Raw genomic sequence first — 25,287 nt, forward strand, 5'->3', positions numbered from 1 at the left:
GGGTGTCAGTCATCGTGGCTGGGGCCACCCAACGCTTACTAAAGGTCACTGATGATCACATACTGTAAGGTCAAAAGCCGAGGTTTTCTTTCAGGAAAAAGATACAACTTAAAGATATTTTACTGGGATATTGTTGTTTTTAGGGAGGAAAGTATCAGAGCGTGGCCTGAGGACTTTGAAAATATGTCTGTAAAATCAGTTATGGCTTTTAATAGAGTCAGGGCTGCTTTTTGGGAATTTGCTGTTGTAGCAAAACTTACTGTTTCTCTAGTTAATCATGTCTACAGGCTCTAGGGAAATTGTATACATTTATTTGTCATTTTGGTTTTAGTTATCGCTTCTGAAAAGGTCGCAAACGTAAAATCTGAATAGTTTTTTGAGAAGGAATAAATAACTTTTAGACTTGATCTGAAAGGACAAAATACTGTTCTGTACTGTAGTTCAATCATATCTGTGCATTTGACCTTCCAGTGCCTCATAGTTGTTTCTCTCTGTGATATCTTTTGCTTCCTCATTTTGAAATGAATGCGCATCATGCTATATAGGACCTTTTCCTTCAGCAGCATTCACCTGTGGCAGCATGGATGTCTCACACCACTCTGTAAAAATCCATACAAAACCAAAACTTTCACACTTAAGTGGCTCGGCTCACACAGATTTGTTTTATATAGAATTTGTATATAACAAGTACAGCTGTTGGACTTTAAATTCATTCATGATTTGAGTCGATGTATTATTATTAATGTTATGATGCTGAGTGTTACACTGACCTACCACATATGTCTGGTCTGCAAAATGTCTAACACACAGGCTGATTTTACAGCTCCGCTATGATCCTGTGTTTACCCACTGGGAGGCAGTATTTGGTCTTTTTAGTGTAGCTTTTTACATTCAAATGTCCCAGTTAGTTTTGCAGTTTTTCCTCACTTGCTTTGGCACATTCATTGAATGAAAATCCTTATTTTCAAGACACTGTATTCTCTCTTTTTCACTGTATATGAGTACTGTGGTTGTGTCATTATAATAGTTTTGGTCAGACAAAAAAAGGTAGACTGAGAGACAGAGAGCCTGCATGCTGCCTGTGAAGACATCACAGCAGAGACATGTAGGGGACAGGGTGTGTGTGTGTGTGTGTGTGTGTGTGTGTGTGTGTGTGTGTGTGTGTGTGTGTATTACAACAGTGAATATCATGTGAAATAGATGAAGTTATGTAGCCAGACACTGTATTTCTACAACAGTTTAGTTCTACAATAATTTTTTTAAACATTTTTCTTTACTATAAAATGTTATATTAGCTTTCTTTTCCCGACAACAGTTACTCTGAAGTGTTTACAGTGAATGGAGGTACAAGGTGACCATGATAACCTGTCAGTGTCAACTTTTGTGACTGGTTATGAGTTTTGATGGATCCCATTCAGTTGGTTGCAGAGGATTCTCACTTTACTTAAGTATAATTGAGAAATAAAATATACAATATGATATTTGACTGTCTTGACTCCAGACATGTTTTAAGACATACTGTATAAAAAGTAATCTGCTTGGAATTATCATTTCTGTCACACGAAAGTTCAGTCACCTTGTTAAAAAGTCTTAAAATGACATTCCTCCCTTGTCAAAATAAAGAAACTGCAAATGTGATGTTTCTAGAGTTTATCTGGACACATTATGTCTCATTCTTAACTGAAAAGTGTTTCATGTGGTTAATGTCTTATCCTCAGATTTAAAGTGAGCAGAAAGAAACTTTCCCTCTTTAGCAGATGAATGTGAAAACAAAACAGCCTTTTGAGTGTTAAAAAACATCCAAATGAAGTAATAAGTCCCAAATAATATATCAGGACTTAAGAAATGATAAAATGAAATTTAAGTGTGGCAGCAGTGATGCATTTGTTGACTTATTGATTGACTTTATAGAGTTAAATGTTAGTAAGTAAATAAGTGACAGCCTTTTGTGTTGTGCTGCACATTGGAAGCTGATGTGATTGTACATCATCTGCAGATATGTATCAGAAAAGTAGCATACTGGACCACATTTGGCTACAAACTATTTGTGATGTTTCATGCTTGTAGATATATGTCTTAAACTTTGAATTTTTCTGTTAGAGAAACTTTCCACTTTTAGTAGCTGAATATGAAACTAGTCTTTGAGTGTCAAACTCTGTGCATTCATTATTCTGCACAGTGCAGCTCAAACATTCAAGTGAAGTAATAAATCATGAATCATAGTTTTGAGTGCAGGGGAACTTTCAGAAAAACTGTGGACTATGGATTGGCCCTAAACACTATCATACCGCTTACTTTAACTCTTGATTTGTATTCTTATTCTTAACTTTAATCTTCTAACATTATAATTATTGACACCTAAACTATTTTGTAGCTATTTCTCTCCCAAACCAATAGAGGGCGGTCTCTCCTCAATCATTCAGTTCCAAATCTTCTCTCAGTCATATTTCACAGGGACCATCATGTTTTCCTTTACTCTTCATGTTTCACCTGTTACTTTACCATGTATTTGATCATATTTAGGTAGACACCATCTGTTCTCTTTGAATACATATACATGATATGTACAGCACATCCAGAGAAATATCTGTATGATTCATTAATGACAGCACATTACTTATGCAAATATGTAGGTCAAGAACGACATCAATAATACATACGCCATACATCTGCTGTAAGCTTTATGTATACTTTATGTAGATATACGTAATTTACAACGTGACCAATAGCTTTTACAGATAATATAAAAGTTAATGTAACTATAAGCCCACACAGGGCAGTAGAAGATTATATTCTGCCCAGACCACAAGGCGTCCATTGTATTTTACAATCACATAGAAAACTACTGGTGTAGAATTTATAATTTTTGACATCATCATCATCATCATTATCACTGATATCACCGTACTCTAATCATCATCATTAACAAAACATCAAGCAACATTTTCACTATAATCTTCATTATTATCATAAATATGGGCATCTTTCTCACTCATCAGTCATGGCTTTTCAATGGCATCATCACAGTTATTGACCTTAAAGCACAAATATTCTCTCCTTCATCATCATTGTCATCATTATCATTATCATCATCATCACCCTTGTCATCATATTTTTTTCATGATTTATGTTTAAGGCTTTTGTAAAGAAGACCCCAAACTTCAGCTGATGCAAACTTCTGCCAGTAGGCTCAAACATGTTACACAGAGTGTGCATACTACAACAAAGAGACCAGAAAACCTATACATTATATATACATACATAACTTAGGCATACATTGTTTAACATTTACAGGTAGTATTAAACCATTTCACAAATGAAAATAAATACAAAATGATAGTATATAATAGGTTATATTCATATACTTTCAAAGAGGAACACAAAAGCAAGCAAAGATCTTCAGGATTACAAACCAAATGCAAACAGGATCACGACAATACATCGACCTTCACTGACATAGGCCATAGACAAGAAAAAAAGAGGAAAAAAAAAAGAAGCTTAATCGGACTGGTACCCATTAATAAAACCTACCCAAAAGACTGAAAATACTTTCTCAGCTGAAAGTGCTTTTTAGTCTGTAAGGCATGTTTCACTTCTAGCCTCGGGAAAAGGCGCCTTTATTACTCAACTAAAATAAAAAGTATGCACATTTCAAAATTCTCTGCTCCACACTAATAAATGAAATCAGCCCAGCTGACTCAAGACTGTAATGCTTTGCTAGGAACCTAAATGTATGCCAGCGCTGCTTTCTGAGGTTACTCTGAGCAGTGCGTTAGCTGTGGCACCTGGAGAAAAGAACTCAGCACCAGAGTGAGACGACAACATGGACCAGTAGAGGTAATACAGCACTGATCCACCTGCTGCCTCACAATCACCTCTGCTCTCTGTCTGTCTTACTGTCTGTCTGTCTGTCTGTCTCTTCTAGATGTGTCTATACACCCTTAAATCCATGCTCTGTCTAGCTGACCAAACATCTGATTATTTTCTTAATAAAGCACAGTGAAGGGAACGCTAATGCGCCCATACTGTAGAAGGTGTGTGCACTATAGCATACACACACACACACTTGCACACACACACACACACACTTGCACACACATACACACACACACACACATCGGGTCTATAATAACCCACATGCATGCACCTGAAACGTGGCAGTTGTGCTTTCGCGAGACCTAGAAACATGTTATGAGCATGAGAGGGGGGAGGTAGGGGATGTGTATGAGATGGAGGAGAAACAAACTGGTTGCTGCTCCATGCATGTCTGCATATCTGAGATTTCTGGAGCTCTGTTGCCCTCTCAGTAGAGTGTGATGTCTCCCCAAAAAGCGCACGACTTGCAGACAGTTCAGTGGAGGTTTGTCTTCAGGATCTGAGTCTGTTTTGGGGTTGACAGTCATTTCTGTGGGGAATGGGCTTCTGCACTGTGTGATTTACTGTATGTGAGATAAAGATGGAAGGGGTTTGGAGGCTGTGCATGGAGAAGATTGTCCCTCTTCACTTCTTGTTGGCGATGCGTCTCTTCCTGGTGGCCAACATGTCGTAGAAGGGGTCTCTGCTAATGCTGGCCCTGGAGAAGCCAATCAAAGGACAGCAATGAAATAAATAACAAGGCCACATGAGAGGAGGGTCTTGAACATCTTTGATATGGAAATGCAGGCACATTTATACAAAACCCTGCCTTAACTAGATCAAAAAAAAAGAAAAAAGTTTGTGCAGTGACCTAGTTTGGTTTCCATGGTTTCTGTAGAGGACCCCCCCACCCCCCACCCCCTGATTTTTCTTGGTACTCCGGTTTGCTGGAACCTCTCACTGATTCCCTCCTCCAGAACTCAAGCTAAGTACGTAGTAGAACACACAATCACACACTCTCCCTCCTGCCATTCTGCAGGTTTATAGGTCTGAAGGAGGGTGAACAATGGCGCTGGAGACTCTTCTTCATACTCCCGCTGCCTTTTTTAGAGCGATGCAAAGGCATCGCACAACGAGAGTGAGTGAGTCAGGAAGCCATTTGGGCTCTGCTTAGGAGCCCAGTTTCACGGCTGCTAAATCCTGTTAGCACCATCACAAAGCAAGAAGAGGCTCAACCCCCCACTGCGGATATCTCCCATTCCCTTTACGCCGCCACGCGCTGAAGAATGAGTCCGCATACGATGACTATCCCTCTCATTCATACTGCTCATTGTCATTTTGCACAACCCAATTTCATAAAACAAAAACTCCACTGTAGAGAGATCAAATCCAAGCGAGGCTGCCGCAACTAATACAAAGTAACACTTCCTCCATTTCTGTCCTTACAAAATAGGCCTATGTTAAAGCCTGAAATATTTAATGGAAATTAAACACATATAAAAGCAAATACTGTTCTCCTTTACCAAAGCAATGCATGAATTCAACAGCCTACTTTCTCCATTGACCCAGTTGGTCCAGCATCATCTAGGTCTGTATGTTTGTGACTCAAGATAAGCAGATAGAGCGTTGCTTCTGGGATCATTTCTACTTTAGAAGAGGGGAAAATCATGATTTCCATAAAAAGTCTTTTATCTCCCCAGACCCCCGAGTCCTCTTGGACCCCTCTGGTGAAGCATGTTAGCCTCTGTGGCTGCGAATGCATCAACCCAGTTTGGAGCTACCTCTTCTGGATAGGTTTTGCTGGGTTTGCTGGCTCACCCCTGGGGTATTATAAGCAGTGACTAATCCCCCATCACTTCCCCGGTGAATACTCTTTGAGAGTATGGAGAGAGAGGGGAGGAGGAGGAGGGGAGATTGCACTATATTACAGTATACAAGGGTTCTGTTCTGCTGAGCAAACTCTCTTTGACATTGCACCATCTTCTATGCAGGCGATTACAGAGCATCCAACATTTAGGTCACGGGAAGCAAGGTTATTACTATGAGTGTTATGAATGGTATGTGATTGAGAAAGAAAACACTCCCATTGTCGATTTTATTGTCTATTTAATATGGTAGTGATGTACTCTGTATAGATTTAGATCTGTTTAAAACCCACATCAGTATATTTTCTTGGTCTCTTCTATGTCGGCTTAGATGTAAGTACCATTTTTGAAAAGGTTTATTTGTGTAATTATTGTTAAGTGGCAGCTCATGAAGTTAACCACCCACTATATGTGTATGCTTGTTTCGCTTTGGATTAAGGACCTTCATTCATGTTTTACTATATTATGTTAAAGGTCACATTCTTTTGTTGTCATTGGAAGCCAGTAGTACATCTGCCCAACATATAAGAGAACTCAGTTGATGTCTTTAAAGTGTCAGTGAAACATTTTTCTCCCATTTCTCCCAGTTTGTTTTAAAATCGTGACAACTGGAAACATTACACACTACTCACTAAAACTCAGGGATTCATGTAATATGGAATTTTGAAAGCTGATAATGAATAATGAAGGAATAGTTCGACATTTTGGAATTTTGCTTAGTTGTGTAAGAGTTAGATGAAATCAATGCCAGAGCTCTTTTGTTTAATCCCTACAAAAACCATCAAACCATCATCAAATTACCTGTTTTATGTTTGGTAATATACAGGCTTATTTCTTATTCACGCTTATTTTCGTTCTTATCTAACTCTCAGCAAGAAATTGACTAAACCCAAAATATTGAACTTTTCCCTCAAGTGTATTTGTTCGGAGTCTTACTTGATTGATTTAATCCACTCCTCCTTCTCCTCTGGCGTGGGTGCTGATATCCTGTACACCACGTGATTTCCCTCAACAACGCGCCCATCCGCCTCTGTCTTGCAGGCTTTGATCACCTGGCCCTTGTGGTTTGGATTGTACAGCTCAAAGCAGTTCTGGAGGGGGACAAAGAGTAGGGTATAAATAATGTTAAATAATTACGTTGCGCATTGACCAAGAAATTATTTACAGCGTGAACACTCAATTAACACTGCAACAGAAGAAAAAAAGGTACTTGACGTATGATCTACGGGTGAGGTCTCTAATGAGGCAACACTCACAGGTTTCCTGGGCTCCTCCACCTCCCTGATACTGAGATTCTCCAGCGGGATGATCCCACGAGGCTCCTTGTCCTTAAGGAGAGAGGGAAAAGAAAGAGAAACGTAAGAGGAGGGAGAAAAACAACCAAGTTAATACAAAGAGAAGGGAATTGATAAGACAGTCAAAAAGCAAGCACACAAAAAAGAATGTAGATCAGAGAAGCGGCGAAGGGAGAGAAAGGCAAAAAAGAGGGAGGAGGGAGGAGAAAGAAAAGAGACGAGAGATGCTGATAAAGGACGAAGATAAAAAGGGAAGACGTGGAGAGATCAGAACATAAAGAAAAATGGCGAATGAGGTGGGGAAGAGAGGATAAAATCAACAAAGCATATAACTGGTAAATCCCCAGTTCTTCTCGCTGCTCTTTCTGGTATGTTCATTCTCAAAAACACAACACAACTGTATGCTGTACATGTAGTTTTTTATATTCTCCCCTTCAATCATTGGCCCACCTCGTTGTTACCTCTAAATTCTCCCCAACAGCAAGAACAACTCACACTGCATAATTTGGCAAGTAGCACATTAACAGGATGGTATTAAAGGAAAAACAGGTAAACAAGGTTAAAAAAAAGAGCCCGATGCAACAGGAAAGAGTCATGAACCTATCGACAGAGTCTTCAATTTATCCAAGTATCGTATGATCACACCTCAAGTGGATTTGAATTTCTCAGCATGTCCCTGCAGTGAAAACTTAATTTTCTCCTCTCGTCCTCGCTGCTCTTTAACTGAGCAGATAATATGTGCCTGGAACAGTCAGACCGGAGGACGGGACATAATGATAGTGTCCTGAAGGATAATATCAGGGTAGAGAAAGGACAGTGCTGATGTAGCAACTAGCAGGGACACACAGGCACTGATAAAAAAACCTTCAAGGACGCACTTGTAACTTAATCCTACAGAAAAGGACAATGACAAACGCATGCGGGCACCAACAGTCATTTGGAAATAAATACAAATGAATAAATACATGTCATGGACACACAAGCGTTTTTGAGGTAACGGGCATGATTTGATAACATCCCAAGTGTGCCGCTGAGCATAGCAACAATTAGCGACAATGCATGACAGTTAAAGCGAGACTGAGGAACATTTGTTAACCACTGTCGGAGCAATTGAAATATTTATCAGCAATATGCTAAAACACAGTGTGACTGTAGCACATGTTTTAAAAATAAGTCATAGAGAAATATCAGCACCATCTACCCTAGTATTGCTAACATTAGCTAGCTTTAGCCACCATTAGCTGCTAGTCATACCACACCACATAAGGCTGTAGCAACATTGTATTGACTTAATTGGCTGCTTTTTTTTTTTTTTAATTTCCGGTTGCTATAGCTGGCTAGTAAATATAAGTCAGAAGTTCACACAGCCTGCTATTCATTTGTTAAATTTGGAAATTTGGAATTTTTGAGGTCATATGAACTGACAACCATAGGACCAAGGACAATCTTTGGCACAAAGTTACATTTAGCATTAACTAACACTATGTCAAGAGCTCTTATGTTTAGCTTATCAGCACAGTGATACAGGTTAAGTTATTAACATTATTTGCATTCTTTACTAAGGATCACTTAAACCAGCTGACTTTTGGTGACGCTGGTCTGGATTCTGATTTATAGACAATGAATTAAAACATATTTCACACTACCATGCAATATATGATATACTATAGTCTATTGATTACATCAGCTGGAATAATCAGATTGACACACAATGATAAACCTGGACGATATAGTGTCATGGTGTAACTAATCAAACCAATCTCTACTGTGTTTTGGGTGAAGAAATGATGTCACGTGTTTAACCTGTTTGGCACTGTGTCATTTTTATTTGAGGGGCAAACAAAAATGATTACTTGTCCTAGAATTTTAAAATAAATACATTCATTGTGATGACAAATGAACAGAAGAACATTTCATTTCATTTCATTTGGTAGCTGGAGGGTGTTCCACAGCCACTTTGCTCATCTCAGGCCTGTTCAAACATACATACATGATAACATGATGTTAGTGCGAGACTCACCGTTGTATATTCAAAGTAGTAGAGACAGTTGTCCGTCAGGATGAACCACCTTCTCTTCCAGGTTTTCACTCGGCCCCCTGACAGGAAGAGGAAGAGGAGACAGGAAGTGACACAATGGCCGCAGTGACAGACTGGCTGTCTCCCCACAGGAAAAAAAAGCAGGGATGTGACATTCCTTTATGAAGCCAAGCCACGTCCCCTGTTTTCGGACTGCTGTGCACTTTAAAAATTACCCACAGACCAAGGCAAGTAAATAATATAATAAATCACAATTAGTGAAAATTACTGAAAAATTGGTTTCTTCCTGTGATGGTCAAGTGATAAAGGTTCCTTGTGATCAACCACATGATCATGTCACATGACAATCAGACATACATAATATAATACAATACATTCCATAGAAAGATACGTTCATATGTTTGTCTGATCTTAAGTTTATAACCAACAGTTTCTGTCCTGTTTCTGTCTTTCAAAACACTGTATGAAACATAGTCTGAGCAAGGCTGGCAAAAATGTTTATTTTGTTTTAAATTGTATTTTCATACAAATGTAGCTACTGAGAAATGTCTCATTACCATTTCAAAACTGAGCTTAAGTTTTTGTGAGGCTTTTTTATAATGTGTTTTTTTTTCTTTTTGTCCTCTGGTACAACTGCACTAAAAAACTATTTGTGACACTCTGCGGATCTGATTTAAACATGGTAAAACATTTCAAGGTCAGATAATAATGTATTAGAAAGTAAAAGTGAACCATTTTTCGAATACTCGTTTGAGGTGCTGAGCCTCTTTTTTTTTAAATCAAGCCAGCTGTTTACTTTTGGTCTGCACTTAAGTGTTGAGTAAAGTTTAATGCTCTGCTTTGCTGCATTGTGGCATAAAGAGTTTAATGTAAATCTGATTACAAGAAAACAGTTTACCTTACTTTGACTATCTGAAACATGCTGGCAAGCCTATTTAAAAAAAATTGAAGCAAACCCCGTACGTGATTACAATCTACCACTACTATCTCCAAGCTGAGCTAAATGATGACTCACGCAACTGATAAATTATTACTGACTTGGCTTATTCATTTTTAAAGGCAACAGGATAAAATCTTATTGGCTCTCAGGAGAGGGGAGCAAACAGCACTTGATATGAACCTAATGTGGCACCTAAAGCACCCCTGAAGGAACACACACACAAACACACACACACACATACACACATACACACATACACACACACCAAACCCCAAAGCAAGTTCACCACCTCACGTGTTAACTTGCGCAAACTACATCACCCTCACCAAAAAAAAAGCAAAGAGAGAGCGAGCACAAACAGAATTCAGCCTCTGGCAGTGACTGCAGAGTGTCGTGTTGAAGGAAAACACCACTTGCCTTAGAGACGTAAAGCAGGGATAGTGAGGAAGCTCTCCTGGTGGGAGACACATGTTAATGTGTGCGTGCAAGCAAGCAGAGGAGCACACTCATAGTCACACACAAGCACACACTTACATCTATGTCCCTACACCAAAGATGAAGCAGGACATGAAGACGTGCACATGAGCATACTCAAGCATATTCTGATGATTTCCTGTGTGTGTGTGTGCGCTTTGACCTAACATTCCCGATTAGTTCCTCTCAATACTACCGATCCCTTACGGTCCCATTGCAGCATTTCCTTCCTGTTTTCTTGGCATCTCACATGAGCCTACATAGGCCACACATAATTACAAAATGCTCCAGGTTTCCTTACATTGCAACAGATTCTGGCTATTGAATTATCGTGGCCAAATTTACGCTCTGAGAGATTTGCTAAAAAAAAAAAAGGAATTTATTCCTTCATATCCTCCAGGGTTTATTTTTAGAGAGTTAAATTAGAAATATTATAGTGAGAACTGGTACTGGAAATGGCTCCAGGGAGGAACCGTACCAGAATGTAATCATGTTAGGTCTGTGAGCCACAATGGGGCTATTTGCATTCACACTCGCAAGTTTGATGAGGCTACAGAGACGTTACATAGAGTTAGAGGAATGTACAGGTCAGAGCCAGGTGTCTGTTTGTCTGTGCATGAGTGTGTGAGGTTATGTGTGTGTGCGTGTGTATGTGTCTATGTGTGTGAGTGAGTGAATGTGTGTGAACATAGTAATAAACCTCATCACCTGCAGTGAGTTTGGCCTTCAACCTTTGACAAACAATATCCAGGCTACTTAACAGTTTTATTATCAACAATAAATCAACTTAAGAGGTGCAAATTAAAACCATTAGAAGTGCTAAAAAAATGGCTTAAATGAAAGCTGATGAGATGCTACATAGGTATGTCAAGAGCAGCAGGATACGCCTTTAAGTGGTATGAACTGTGGAGTGATGTCCAAATCAAAACCACATGTAAACAAACGGAAACATGTGGCAACAAACAAGTTAAAACAAGATGTTATAAATCTATTACCTCACTGGGAAAGCATACACTCCATCCAATCTCTGGCATACACACAAACTCATACAGTACAAACAGTTAAGTTTTGTGTTCCTTCCCAAACTACATTTACAAGTCTGGGGCCATGCAAATCTACCATTTCCCACACGTAAACTGGTATTCATAAAAACTGATTGCGCAATAACAAATTTTTTTTGGAGGAATAACGCCAAAATGTCCTTTTGCAAAAGTTCAAAATAATGAAATAGAATTGTTCAAACCAAAGTGATATAATTTACAACAATGTATCGTACAGTTCAATTACACAACATAGATGAATAAGGATGAACTTAAGGAAGTAAAATTAGACAATATGTTGAGTGTACAGTAACTAACAATAGGGTTAGGGTAATAATAGTACTAATAATGTTGATATACATGGAGTAGAGTAGAGTGCAAATCAGGCTTGTGCACGTATGCCCAATTTCACAGTGATTGAGATACTTTATTTTTTAAGCATGCATTTACACAGCTTTATATAACTGAGAGAAAAATGTTTCTAAATATTTGTGGGCAAAGATTTTGTCATGGTTCTGTCACAGCCTGGCTCTATGTCCCTCCACTAATCTACCAGATGCCCTCAGACTTTCTCCCCATTTAAGACTGGACTGAAGCACAATAAGGACAGGTTATATTTAAGGATCACTTGAGATACTGTTTCTTGCAACATTGACTATCACTGGAACTAAAGTGAATTGAACCACTAGTTTTGGTATTCAGAGCTACAGATGTCTTCTAGTCAGATATATGTTGTTACATGCAGCCTTAATATAAAGCCACTCCACTTGATAGACTGATTCATTCTTGTTTTTGTCAACAGCAATATATGCTGAAGTTTATTTTGCTTTGTGTGCTCATTGTGACTTTTTATTTAGGTTGTGTGTATGGTTATATTGTGTTTTCTGTGTTTTTTGTTTTTCTGTTTGCTCTGTGTCTGCCTTCTGTGTTTCCTCTGCTCCACACCTGTTCTGCATCATGCTCATTAGCTCTTCCCTGCTCCCTGTGTCTACCCCAGCCAATCAGCTCCTTTCCTGTTCCCCCTGCTGTTCATCCCCTTGTCACTCTAGTCTGTATTTCAGTCCTGTTGGATTGTTTGCTCCATTTTGTTCTATTCAGTTTAGTCTGGCCTGCCTGAACTTCTGTATCCTGTTCCTGAGTTGTTTAATAAATATATTCTTCAGATCGTTTTGCCTGGCGCGTCTTGTATTCGGGTCCAACTGCTTTGTACGTCATGACAGATTTTTATGCAGGCAGCCCCTTGATATCTAGCTAACATTTTCAGCATGGTATGTTGCTCAGGTGAATTTATGTATCTCACCTTCATCTGTTACACACAACACAATATTGTTGGTGTTCTAAGCAGCAACAATTCACTGGAATTTCACTGCTTCTAAAGCATAATACCTCACTGCTCAGTGAGACTGTGCAGGTGACAATAACCTATGTCCTAAACCTCTATCATGTGGTTTAAGTTCTCGCTAAGCTACGAGGATAAGGCCACAGTTGTGGAGACAAATGTGCAAGAGTAACCAAATAAAGCCATCCAGGATGTCTTACATTCCCCTTAACAGGGGGAATGTGTGGAGGAACGCACACTAACCTAATTTGAGCAGCCAGCCCTCTCTGTCTGGGTTGAAAAACGTGTGCGTCAAATCATTCCCATCATCCTCTGGGATCTTGAAGGGTTCGCTCTTGATGCTATCGTATAGATTCTGGAAAAAGAGAGAGAAAAGAGATAAGTGGGGACACTGTGAGGAACAGAAAAGCATTAGCTCACATTTCACACTTCCAGATGATCACACACACCTCTGCCTCCATCTCCAAACATTCAGCTCAGACTTCAGATTAACGGAGCATTAAACATGACATTAACAGATTCTATTTCAGTGATTGAAAGTGTGAGACAATGATTCATACTTCACTGACTCTGGGAGCCCTGTGATGAGACAGTCTTTAACAAAGTGTCGTCTTCTACTTTAATGAAGCCAAAGGCACATTGGCACAAATGTCAGTCTGCAATACGTGAGTAGATCAACTTGTTTTCATGTCTTTTTCTTTGAAAAACCAAAGAAGATCATTAGCATCGGTATCCAGGGAGAAGATCTTATTCTGCTGAGCTGCAATATCTCAATTAGTGAATGACTCTCTGCTTTGCATACCTCCTATATGCCTAATTTCTGTGCTAAATCATAACACAGTATTTATTCTTAATCATAACTGTGAAAGTTGTAGTCATCCAATATAGTATGTCAAACCTGCACTGCACTCGATACATTTGTCAAACCTAACGAACTAATAAAGTCAAAGCTCTCACCCTGAGTAATTCCTCTGGGAGGTCTCCCCCCTCATTGATCCCTCTGTTCATGGAGATGAAGCGCTCCACGGGGGGCTTGTCTCTGACGTTGGGATTGTGCAGGCTGGTGTTCAGCATAATGATGGCAAATGATAGGACATAGCAGGTGTCTGTGGAAGTGATTACACACAGTGAAAATACAGCAAAGGGAAGGTCCATGTATGTATCAGAACATTTTTATGGATTAGCGTGGAAATGATAAAAATAAATAATTGAGCCCAAATCAAACACCAAAAGAGGAAGAAGGTATTTAACTCGTTGGTATTGAGATGAAAGCATGAATGATTTGTGACTAAATAGAAAGCAATCCATCAATAGATTTTCTCAAATTTACTCTCTTAGACTCTGTCTAATAAAAAAGAGAATTTAATCAACAAAAAGCTACATATTCTAGGATACACACAAATGCGGCCCTCCAAGGCTGTGGTGCATTGAAGTCAGAGTGTGCCTGACAGTTTGTGCTGACATGAACACACACACACACACATTGATCTCATGAATTCACATCGTAACTCCTCTACCTCATCACACACTAACTGCCCCAGTCAACATCTTCTGCACTGTGATTTATGACCCCGCATGCACGGCCGTTCTAGGAGATGACCAATAACTAAGTCTGAGTGTGTCTCCACTGCACCACATCAATAATCATGACCTGAGCTGTCACCTGTGTCCTCCTTAACACTCGCCTGTTTAATGCAGGGGCTTCAGATGATGAGCGATGAGCAAAGATTGCCCTATTGACCAGTGATCAATTTCATTATCACTGCTGGAGACACTGATACTGATTACACTGTGAAAGGCGAGCAACCTGCTAATCATGATGGAAAATGTAGAAGACGTGGACTGTTAGTTCAGTCAAGTTCACACACATGATAATAGAAATTCTCTAAAAGCAGACATTTATGTAGTCTGAGAGGGTTTGTGTGCACCAGTGTTTTATGAAACTCTTCAGTGTTGGGCCCACATGCTAAAGATTTACAGGTCCAGCTGTCTAATAAGAGAAGACAGAATCAGTGATCTGAGGCTGAGGTGGTCTGGCTGGCCCATGTTATCTGTCCTGGACTGTCTGGCTGAGTCTGACTCATATATCTGCTGCAGTAGTGAGTGTGTGGTGTGTATTTGCGTGTGTGTGTAGTACCTGTGGACTGGAAGACGCCAGGATTGCATTGGCAGTATCTGGAGGCAAACGCCTCCATCATACGATCAATCTTCTGGGCTTCGCCAGGAAGTCTGAAGCTCCACAGAAACTGCCTGCAACGGCAGGAAGACAAAGAGAGAATATAATGACAGATTATGAAATATTTCTGCAAATGTTTGCACTGCACTGTTTTTAACTTTGGGTTATTTTTGGTCTGAACACCTGCAAACTCACCTTAAGGCTTGTACAAGGTTGAGGTCTGCAAACTCATGAAGCTCCACAAATGCCTGGAGGACTTTGATGTTAAAGTCATCCCTGGAGGACAAGAGAAACATGTGTCACACATATTTAACTACTGACACGCTTCTCATTCAAACAGAAACTGAAACAATAGACACTAAACTGTTAACAGAGTAATTTTGGAAATGCCCTGCCGTGTAGACAGATTCGTGCATTCAGGGGTCTAGGTGGAAAGTATGATCCTACAGTCTACTCACAGCACCAGTTTCAGACAGAGAACCAGTGTGTCAGCTCAGCCGAGCAACATAAAATCCCTCTTGTTTTGACAGTCCTACCCCCATTGATTTCTATTCGATAAGAACCACATGTCCGCACAGTTCTTTTATTGGCACGATCTCCCGCCACTGCTCTGCTCAATAAATCCAGACTACCAATTTCCTGGGGCTTTATGCCCACATCTGAGTGCAGGCAGTGCAGATCTGACAGGAAGATGGGGAGAGGAAAAATAAAGGTGGAAGGAAAATAGGGGAAAACCAGAGAGCTCACCGTTCCCCTAAGTAGTCCCCGATGACCGTTTTGTTGAGCCCTTCGCCTTTGTAGAGAAACTGCGCAATGTCCTCTGGGGTGTTCTGGAGAAGATCGTTCTCCAAGAGAAACTGGATCCCCTGTTTAAAAAAAAAAAAAAAAAGTGACCTCTTACCTATCTTACACTGTTTTAATAACATTGACAGATGGCTTGGAGATATTTCAAAATCACATTTAAGAGCTTTGAACAAATTCTAAAACTGTGATTCAACTTTTTCAGCTTTATTGATTCTGACAGACAGCAGATTTGTTTGGGTCTGACCTTTTTAGGATCCATGTTGAACTTCTTCCTCCCCATAGCGATCTGTTTGTTTCTTTGTGTGGTTTTGCTACATTAAAAAGAAAAGACAGAGATGTCCATCATCATGTCCATGACAGTTGTGGTGTTGTCCCCAGGCTGCTGTGTTTGTTTAGTGGGTTAGTTGTCAGTTTGTGATGGGTTCATCCAGGACACGCCATTACTTTGTTTATTTACTGCTCTGTCAACTGAGGACTGAGTTTATTGTGGGTTTAAACTGAAAAAATGGAAAAGTAATATGAGTGGTACAACACTGTGAAACTGCACAGACAGAAAGTATCCCTCAGTGGGTTAACCATCTTGAAGACATTTGGAAGAATAGTTCCTATTTCAGTGTTATTCTTTTTCAAAACAAATTTTGCATACGCCCCACAGGGAAATCTCCACCTTTGTGTGTCTGTGCATGCTCCCTATGCTTCTCATGTGCCGAAAATAGCCCAAGCTCCTTTCCCAGCTGCACCTGAGACACACACACAGACACACACATGCACACACAGCCTGACACAAGGCCTCAGTCCACCTCATCAACCAATCAAATGAAAGTCTCTGCATGCAGACTGTTTAGCTAATGTTTAGTCGGGGAACTGTCTGCTCTGTTCGCTCCTCAAACAATGGGGGATTAACACACACACACACACACACACACACACACACACACAAAACGACAAGTGTGAGGCTCACGGTAGAAGAAACTGTATGGAATGAACTGGTCCTGAGTTCAGTTAGTCAATAAACCAATTTGTTGAGTGACAGAAAATCAATCGGCAACAATTGATTAGCAATAGTTATTTGTCATTGATGAAGCAAAAATATTTGTTGGTTCCAGTTATTACATTTTTTTTTGGTTTTCACCCAGATATCCACAGAGAGGAAAGACACAGTGGAGGAAAAGAAAGAGTAAGGAAACCTAAAGGAGCTCACCTCTCCCCAACACAGGTTAGCTGCTCGATTTCAGTCATCACCTCTGCAATCTCAAACTTCAGCCGCTGCAGGGCAGAAAACCAAAAGAGTGTGTCACCATTTTAATAAAGAGAGAGTAAATAAGTTTCTAAATTTTAGGTCACACATCACGTATTTAATATCACCATAGAGAAAAACGTTTCCAGCATATGGACATTTTACAACATAGCAATAGTTTGCAAACATCACATTAACATTGTTGCCTTACATACAATAACTCTATAGATCATAATGTTGTTATGGTAACTATCAAGTGTTAACTCACTTCAATATCATCCAGAAGCTCTTTTTTCCTGCGTCGTATGTTTGACAGCTCATCTCTTTCCTCCAAAGACAGGTCCTCAGGTACTGGAAAACAGAAAGGAGACAAAATGAAAAAGTGTGTGTGTGTGTGTGAGTGGGTGGGGGTGTGAGAACGAGAGAGAAAGAGAAAGCAGCAGGAGGAGGTAGGGTTATGAGGATGGATTAAATTAATTCACCTAGCCAGTCAGAGTCACAGGGATTAAGCTCACCACTGAGTTCTGCATACCTGTTTGAATCTATCCTAAAGACAAAACTCATGACCTACATTAACAAACTCACAGACAAGAGTGCCATTTCTAACCCTTGTACACAAAAGCTGCACATGAAAAGGAAGTTTCTCACGATTTTTCATATTAAAACCACACAAACATCCTTGTTGAAAAGCAGATTGCCTCCATAAATAACATCCAGTGATTCGACACACACACACACACACACACACACACCCGACCACTGAGCATCTGGCGAGGCCTGCCCCCTCAAATATTGGCTTTCTGATAGTTGACTCTTTGGGGTAATTAACATGTCAGACAGAGAGAGAGCAGAGCATCACGCAACACGCTGCTGCTCTGAAGAGCACACCAACACTGTATACACAGGTGGGTACATACTATACAAGCTATGCATACAGAATGTACACATCACACACTCACATTTATTTCATTCATATTCTGCAGGTCTCCAGAGCCACCTACTTATACTTCATTTAACCATGCCACGTCAACCTCTACCCCAGACCCCTCTGAGGACCTCCCCCTTTTCTCCTCCGCACATCAGAAAAACAGCAATCCATTTGAGAGCAAGCTGACAGGAAGTAGGTCATTTTCACATGGAGCTATACCAGATTGTGCTTCTCCTACACTGTTTCTCTCTCTCTCACACACACACACTCCCCCTCTATCTCCCTCTTTGTCCGCCCCCACCCCAGTGCTTGAAGTGGGGGTGAGAGCAGATTCAAATCCCCCAACTGAATCATACCACTAAGCAGCTTTGCAATTCAGACGCTTTTTTCCCCACCGACTGTAAATAATGAAGAGAGAGAAGTAAAGTTATTTTCTCTCTTCTTTATCTATCTAGTGTATCTCCTTCTTTCCCTCTTTAAATCCTTCCCTCTTCTCTGTCTTGCTCCATGAGACAAAGTGACAGAAGCAGCATGGACCATTAGGTTACAATGTTCTGAGGGCATTTGGGCTTATGTTATCACAGATGAGCAGCCAGTCAAAAGAGCAGGGATACAGATGGATGTACTATAGATGGCATTTTTAACTGCATGATCATCTCTCTCTCTCACACACACACACACACTGATGCTCACACTGCGTTGACCAAGACAGAACTAAAGAAGAGACAGAAGAAAGAGAGGGGAAGTGAACAGAGGCAATTCATCCATTTAAAATATGCAACTTAGAAAGAAAAAATATATTTTTTAAATGTTCATTCAAAGGTGCAAAGTGGGTTAAATATTAATGCAATTCCGTCTACCGAACATAATAAGACTACATGACACAACCCGAATTTGTCAAGCTATCAAAAGAAGGCTCTTATACTGCCTTGATCGCAATTAGACATTTTTCTATTTCAAGATGGAAACCCCCACATAGCCTACATATGAAACAATGGGAGTACTCTTTTCACCAATTTTCAGTTCTAGAAATGTTGAGGATGTCTGTAAATGCTATTAATGAAAAGGAAACAGCTGTCATTAAGACAGCTGCTGTTGATTTAATTAAATATTATATTTAAATTGAATATCAGCAGTCCTGTCAAATTACATTTTTTCAATGATTTGTAGAGTGGAAAAGAGGGACTGGAGATGGGTCAATGCAACTGTGGGAGACTGATCAGATGTCTGCACAGGTTTTTTTCCTGGCTTTGGTTATAGCAGTTGACAAAAAACCCCAAAAACAATTATTTTCATTATTGATTAATCTTCCGATTTGTTTGAATGATCATTTTTAAAAATCAAAAACTGTTGTCCATCACAATGCCCTAGAACCCAAGGTCCAAGGTCCAAAATTGAAAGATAATCAGTTTACTATCATGAAAGATGAGGAAATGCAACTAATTCTCAATTTTGACTGTAGTAACTTGACATCAAGGACTCCTCATCCTTAAATAGAAATTTGAATATATATCTCCATGAGAACTCGGGGACTCCATCTACTGAGGAAGATTATGTGATATGATCAAAAGCTCTCGTAACAGACACTAAATGGATCTTGTGGAGAGATTGTTACAAAAAGGAATCTTTTCTGTCCTCCTGTCAGTTTTTGCTCATCCAACATGAGTTTGTAATAATGGACAACCTTCCCCTCCCCTCCTTGATGGGCCTATGAGGTTGAAGAGCTTAAAAAGAGAAAACAGTTGCAAAGAAGCCACGTCTAAGCAAAGACACAAAAGGATGCTCTCACTGCCAAATAACAAAGAAAGAGGAAGAGCCTAGAGTGATGTAGGAACAGAGATCAGACCAGACATCTTCACACTCTTTGCCTCTTTTTCCTCTTTCGTTGGCTTCAGTTAAGCAGCCTCATAAAGCAGTAATTGTGCAGCAAAGAGACCCTGCAGGCAACCTACGTCTGTAATGCGCAAAACACTTCTTCATCCCTCCTACTCTGGCGGAAAGAGCTTGCCTGGCCCAAAGAATGGGACAAATTGTCTGAGGAGACGGAATATGTTTTGGGTAATAATTCCCCCCGCTGTGTGTTTGTAGCTGGTGGAAAATGCAGGGTAATCTGATATCGTTATGAGGGCTACTACTACTGTACAGTCAAAACTGGACATCTGATGCATTATACATGAAAGTAGGAATCAGTGTGTGTTTGTGTGTGTGTGCATTCCCACAGAGAGCAGCCCTCTTGAAAAATAATCCATATTAGGTTATATATACAAACACCCCCTGCTTAACCTCAGGCAGAGCCACATAGATTACCAATGCAACACCACTCAACCTTTTCATATTATGACTTTGGGGGCTGCGATTCCAGTAACAATCAATACATCATCATAATAATTCCAACTTGCATACTTAGCCTTTTACCCCCCCTTTGCTCTCAAAGCGGATGAGTAACTGCCACTGTGCTGAAGGTTTCTAAGACGGACACGTGGTCCAGGGCTTTCCATAGAGAAGGTCACTGAGTTTTCTATCCTCCTCTTTCTAATCTCACCATTTCTTTCATCAATCTCTTCCTGGCCAGCCATAACCAAAACATCTTTAAGGGTCAGGAAAAAGGTGAGTGAGATCATGGAGCAATGATCAATGTGTCCCGCTAAAGGAAACACGGACATGGTGTCATTAAGAAAGTGTATGCAGAGAAAGGCTTTATCAACAAAGTGAAATGCGTTTGAGTTCATTGGTACACTGATGCATGTTATTGGGGGCCATTTTTAAAGTTATAATCAAGTCCAACATTTGATGCTACTTACGGCCAGTTTCTTTTTCACCGCAAGACCTTGTATTTACAATCTGTAATCACACTACTTTAGATTGTGTGTTCTTACATGCTAGATATTTCTGCCTGTTGCGCCACCCCCTGACACTATGGGAGCATCTGTATAGTCATGAGCCGGGGACCACCACTCAATGGTTATTTCGCTCCTTCAACCCCAGAGCATCTCTTGGTGGCAGTGACGTCTCCCTGCTAACCCTTTTCAGCCATTGCCAAAATCTGTCTCTACTTCCTAACAGGGACTTTTGTTGCTCTTCAGAGTTTTCTATGGGGTAGATGAAAATAGTCCAGCCTCCCTGCCTTCAGCAGTCAGTTCTGAGCATTTTGTCCTCTTATGCTCGTGGGCAGTCGGCATTTCCTTCTCCCAAAGGATGATGAGCTCAATGACTAGAGCAGTCATAGCAGCAGCAGACCAAACCCCTATGTCCGGCCAGAGAGGTGTAATGGTGATCTAATAAGTGAAATACAGCTGTGTACTGATGTTGATCCTTGTGTTCTAATCCTTTCCTGGAGAAAAGAGTCTTGGAAGGCCTTGTGAGCCAGTGCCTCCCGCCCTCTCTCCAGGCCTGATGACCTGGATGAGGTATTTCTGCATGCCACTTTCTGCCTGTTTGGATGGGGACACATGCATTCCTCACAAGCAGGTCCATGAACTCTCATAGCTAAAGGACTGATCTAGACTTCTCCTACTTGTAACTCAGGGTGATGGATTGAATCGGCAACTTGAGTGAGTCCTGTGTCAGAGAAGCTCAGTGGTAGTCCCAGCCATTTTCAGATGTACGATTTGGCTAATCTTTCTATTCCACTGGCTACTGATGAGTTAATTTCGCACATCTTCAGTGCAGTGTGAAGTTTAAGCATTACACCCTGTACTTTTCCAGAAAATGGCAATACAGATTGACCGAAGATTCATTGTCAACTGCAACAACCAGTGGTTTGAAGCGTTTAAATTTAAGACTTACATTACTGTAAATTTGATATTTGGGGCTTTTGGACTGTTGGTTGGACAGAATAAGACATTTGAGGACGTCACATTTGACTCCAGAATGATGTGATTTTAATTTTTCATCATTTTATATCCATTAATCGTGAAAATGAGTTGCAGGTTGATCGATAATGACGAAAATCATAATTGGCTGCAGCCCTAGAATGACTTCCGTTTTTATTTTAAGAAACAAGTCGTCACAATGAGTCCAAAGTTTGTTTGGCTGCACTGTAAACAGATTCTTGTAACTTTAAAATGTAGTAAAACCTCATATCATTCTTCATTCTTAATATTGATAATGTTGGTATATAAATATCCATCATTAGTGGTTAAATCTCATGACTCCATTGTATAACTTATGACTTCCCCTACTCCAAACAATCATTGGGATCATAAAAAGGAGAACAGACATCACATGCAAATCATTCATGCCACTGATAACAGAGGCTGTGTTTTAGGACTGCTCATGACGCACGCTTACGTAATCTCAATGATATTCTTTGTTGGAGTCAGTGACCACTGTGTAGGTTACAGTAAATGAGCACAAATATTATTTATTTTTAACAGTGTTGACCCACATGTTAGAGCTGCTGCCCCAGCTAGACTCCCATAGCCAATCAACTGATTGCTGAAAACCACTCAGGGTCTTGAATAATTCATTACTGTCCTGTACCTCATTCTAGTCAGCATGAGAATCTAGAGGGAAGACCAAAGTCCTGAGATAGTACACTGGCTGATGCCTCTGATGATACTGTAGAGATTGGCATCTGATCAATGTGACCATCAAAGCTTTATTGGCAGATCACAAAGTCAAGAGACTAAATGCCTTTAACAGTCAGACCTTTCCAATATCCTTGGCACCAAGGGCAACAGAAAAGATGAATTTAAACACATGATATTTGTTCAGTAGTGTTGAGCTGTGAAACATGCTTGAGATATGTTTTCAATCAGAGTGAACATTTAGTGTTCCTACATTTAGTGCTTATTGTCACATGGAAATTCAGTTATGAGCAGGGACTGTTTTGAAAGCCCTTTAATGTACCTAGAGGGATGCGTACACTGTACACTGTATATTAGTACAAGTCAGGCAGATATGGTGTCAAGGTGGATGAATTTTCATGGATGTTAGAATTAAGTGCATGCTGAAATATAAAAAATTGACACAAGGTGTACACAGTACCAGTCAAAGCTTTGGACACACTCCCACACTTAAAGGGGGAATATATTTGCATTGTATTTGTCACTGAAGACAGTACTTCAACAATAACTGATTGGGCAGATATTCAGCCCCCACTCAAATTTGTTGGGGACAAAACAATTTAGGATTAAAACAGATATTCACTTGTTCAGTGTTTACCAAGCTTAAGAGCTATCAATGTCATCAAATCACACCTGGCAAACAAACAACAGCACAAGCAAAAGTTAAATTTCCATCAAACTGTTCTAAGTTGAAGTTTTGGAAACACTGAACAGAGCGCATCTATTGCCGGAAGAGACTAGTAGTAGTAGTGAAGAAGGAGCCCTTCGGCTGATAGCTCTAATTCCGACCAAGGGGAAAAAAAGGGGTGAGGCGGTGTTTAGATAGACGTCATGGTGCACCGAACCATCGCTTTAATGTCCACTGGAGCTTTGGGTCCACTGACATCTGATCTTGCAATCAGTGTAAGTTTGAAGCTAGTGAATGTGAAACCAACAGCAGCACATCTAACAAAACTAAACTTTAAGTTAAGGAGCCAACCCTTGCTGTTCTTACCCCTTATTTTATGAACGGGACTCTTTATATTCAACTTTATGTGTTTTCCATAACAATCTTAGGCAAAATGATGACAGCAAAACAACAGCAAACCTTTAAACACAGTCAATGAAACACTTCCTGATTTTCACCGGGCTGGTAGCAGGACAATAGAGGGAATGTCTGCTGTGATCAGGACCGCTGGGCTGGTCTTCCCGTTACAATAGCAACCACGTAAACATGAGGCCATTCCAACCACAAGATAATTAAAGAGCACTTACACAAGTTCATGACACAGCCAACACTTCATTCTGGTTGCTGTAAATATTCCCATTCATTCCAGTGAATTAAACCTGTCCACATAACACTGTGCTACAGGTAAATTTAAAATATTCCTTTTGCAAGACATATCTTATTAAATCTCCTGAATAAAATACATACCACATTGCTTTTTCCTCACTCCAGTTCCTATGATGACTGACATGCCATCAGCAGAGGTGTTCTTGTAATGGTCAGTGAGTGTCAGTGCTGTAGGAGACTGTTGAAAGAGCTTTAAAATTACACTTACTTCCTGCTCATGGAAGCTGCTATTGTGGCTGGTAGGTGTGTATTGTTTTTCCCCTTCAGCGTTACTCCTACTCACAGCTCTAAAGCATACTCAAACACACAAGAACACACACACTGACAGCCTCTTTGACAGCTCCTGCCTCTTGACAGATGACAGTAGTGGTATGGAAATAGCCCACATTCCTCCTACTGCAACCGCACAGTCTGGTTTAACCAGCTCTCTGTACACATCTTCTCTCAACCCTTCTTTCTATCCACTCCTTTGCTTTTTTTTTAACTCTTACCACTCTGCTCTTCTGCCTCTGCTGCCTATTTCTTTCTATCTCACACAGACACACATACTCAGACACACACAGCTGCTTTGCTCATTTCATCTGGAGGACACTCTGCTCTCACGTGAGCAGTCGCAACGTCCAAAAGGCCCATATTATTTTCATAAAGCCTTGTGGATATTTATTACTTTGATGATGGGCTTTTGCTCAGCATTTCACATCAGATCAGCAACAACGAGGACACCACAACAGCAGCAGAGTGCACTTGTTTTGAATACAGTTCGCTCACCTTATGAGCATCGGTTACAACTTTTATGAGGCTGAAGTAGCTGCCACTCCAGTCCATAGTGCTTACTGTCCACTTCACTGAGTCACTTTTTTAAATTCTGAAGTTTCATACTTAAACATCAGATTAGCATCTATGATTATGTCATTTTACGTTTTTTATTGGGAAGGACTAACAACAATCTACAATGTCCACTTTATCTAATTGCATACAGTGGAGTACACGCATTAGAGATAATTGTTTCCTAAAAAGGATCATAGACTGGCCAAAATATTCTTACATATTGGTCACCATCTCCACAGTTCTCCCTCCACATTAATAAATACTGATAATATTGAACTGGTTTCCCACTAGCTTCATAATACTGGATATAATAGTATTGATTGTGCCAACATTTTTGATTTAGGTCTTATTTAATCAGTAAAGCACTCCCGAATAAAAAATTTGGATGCTTTGTTCAAAGATAATTATAATAATATATAATAATAATAATAATCAATAATTACCTTTTTCCCCGTCAACCCCTTGCGCTTCCATTTTCACTGAGGTAAATCAATAAAACACCAGAGGCACAATGATGTTTTAAAGAGAAAAAATAATTGCTTTGAATATGATGATTTCTTAAAGCTA

The 25,287-nt window shown here is 40.0% G+C and overlaps 1 protein-coding gene across 1 annotated transcript in view; it reads right to left on the bottom strand.

The window, feature by feature from the left end:
* Nucleotides 1-3,999: 3,999 nt before the first annotated feature.
* LOC128378491 (cytohesin-3) overlaps nt 4,000-25,287 on the bottom strand; it is a 35,750-nt gene continuing 14,462 nt past the window's right edge. The window contains exons 2-13 of the mRNA XM_053338034.1: nt 17,332-17,414; nt 17,028-17,092; nt 16,071-16,137; nt 15,770-15,888; nt 15,218-15,298; nt 14,984-15,096; nt 13,804-13,952; nt 13,090-13,201; nt 9,036-9,112; nt 6,977-7,048; nt 6,657-6,811; nt 4,000-4,573 (exon numbers count right to left, since the gene is read on the bottom strand). Coding sequence (XP_053194009.1) covers nt 4,501-4,573; nt 6,657-6,811; nt 6,977-7,048; nt 9,036-9,112; nt 13,090-13,201; nt 13,804-13,952; nt 14,984-15,096; nt 15,218-15,298; nt 15,770-15,888; nt 16,071-16,137; nt 17,028-17,092; nt 17,332-17,414 — 1,166 coding nt within the window. The 3' untranslated portion in view covers nt 4,000-4,500. The remainder of the gene's footprint in view (nt 4,574-6,656; nt 6,812-6,976; nt 7,049-9,035; nt 9,113-13,089; nt 13,202-13,803; nt 13,953-14,983; nt 15,097-15,217; nt 15,299-15,769; nt 15,889-16,070; nt 16,138-17,027; nt 17,093-17,331; nt 17,415-25,287) is intronic.

The sequence above is a fragment of the Scomber japonicus genome, chromosome 18 (genome assembly GCF_027409825.1).
Source record: "Scomber japonicus isolate fScoJap1 chromosome 18, fScoJap1.pri, whole genome shotgun sequence".
In the NCBI taxonomy this organism is placed as follows: Eukaryota; Metazoa; Chordata; class Actinopteri; order Scombriformes; family Scombridae; genus Scomber; species Scomber japonicus.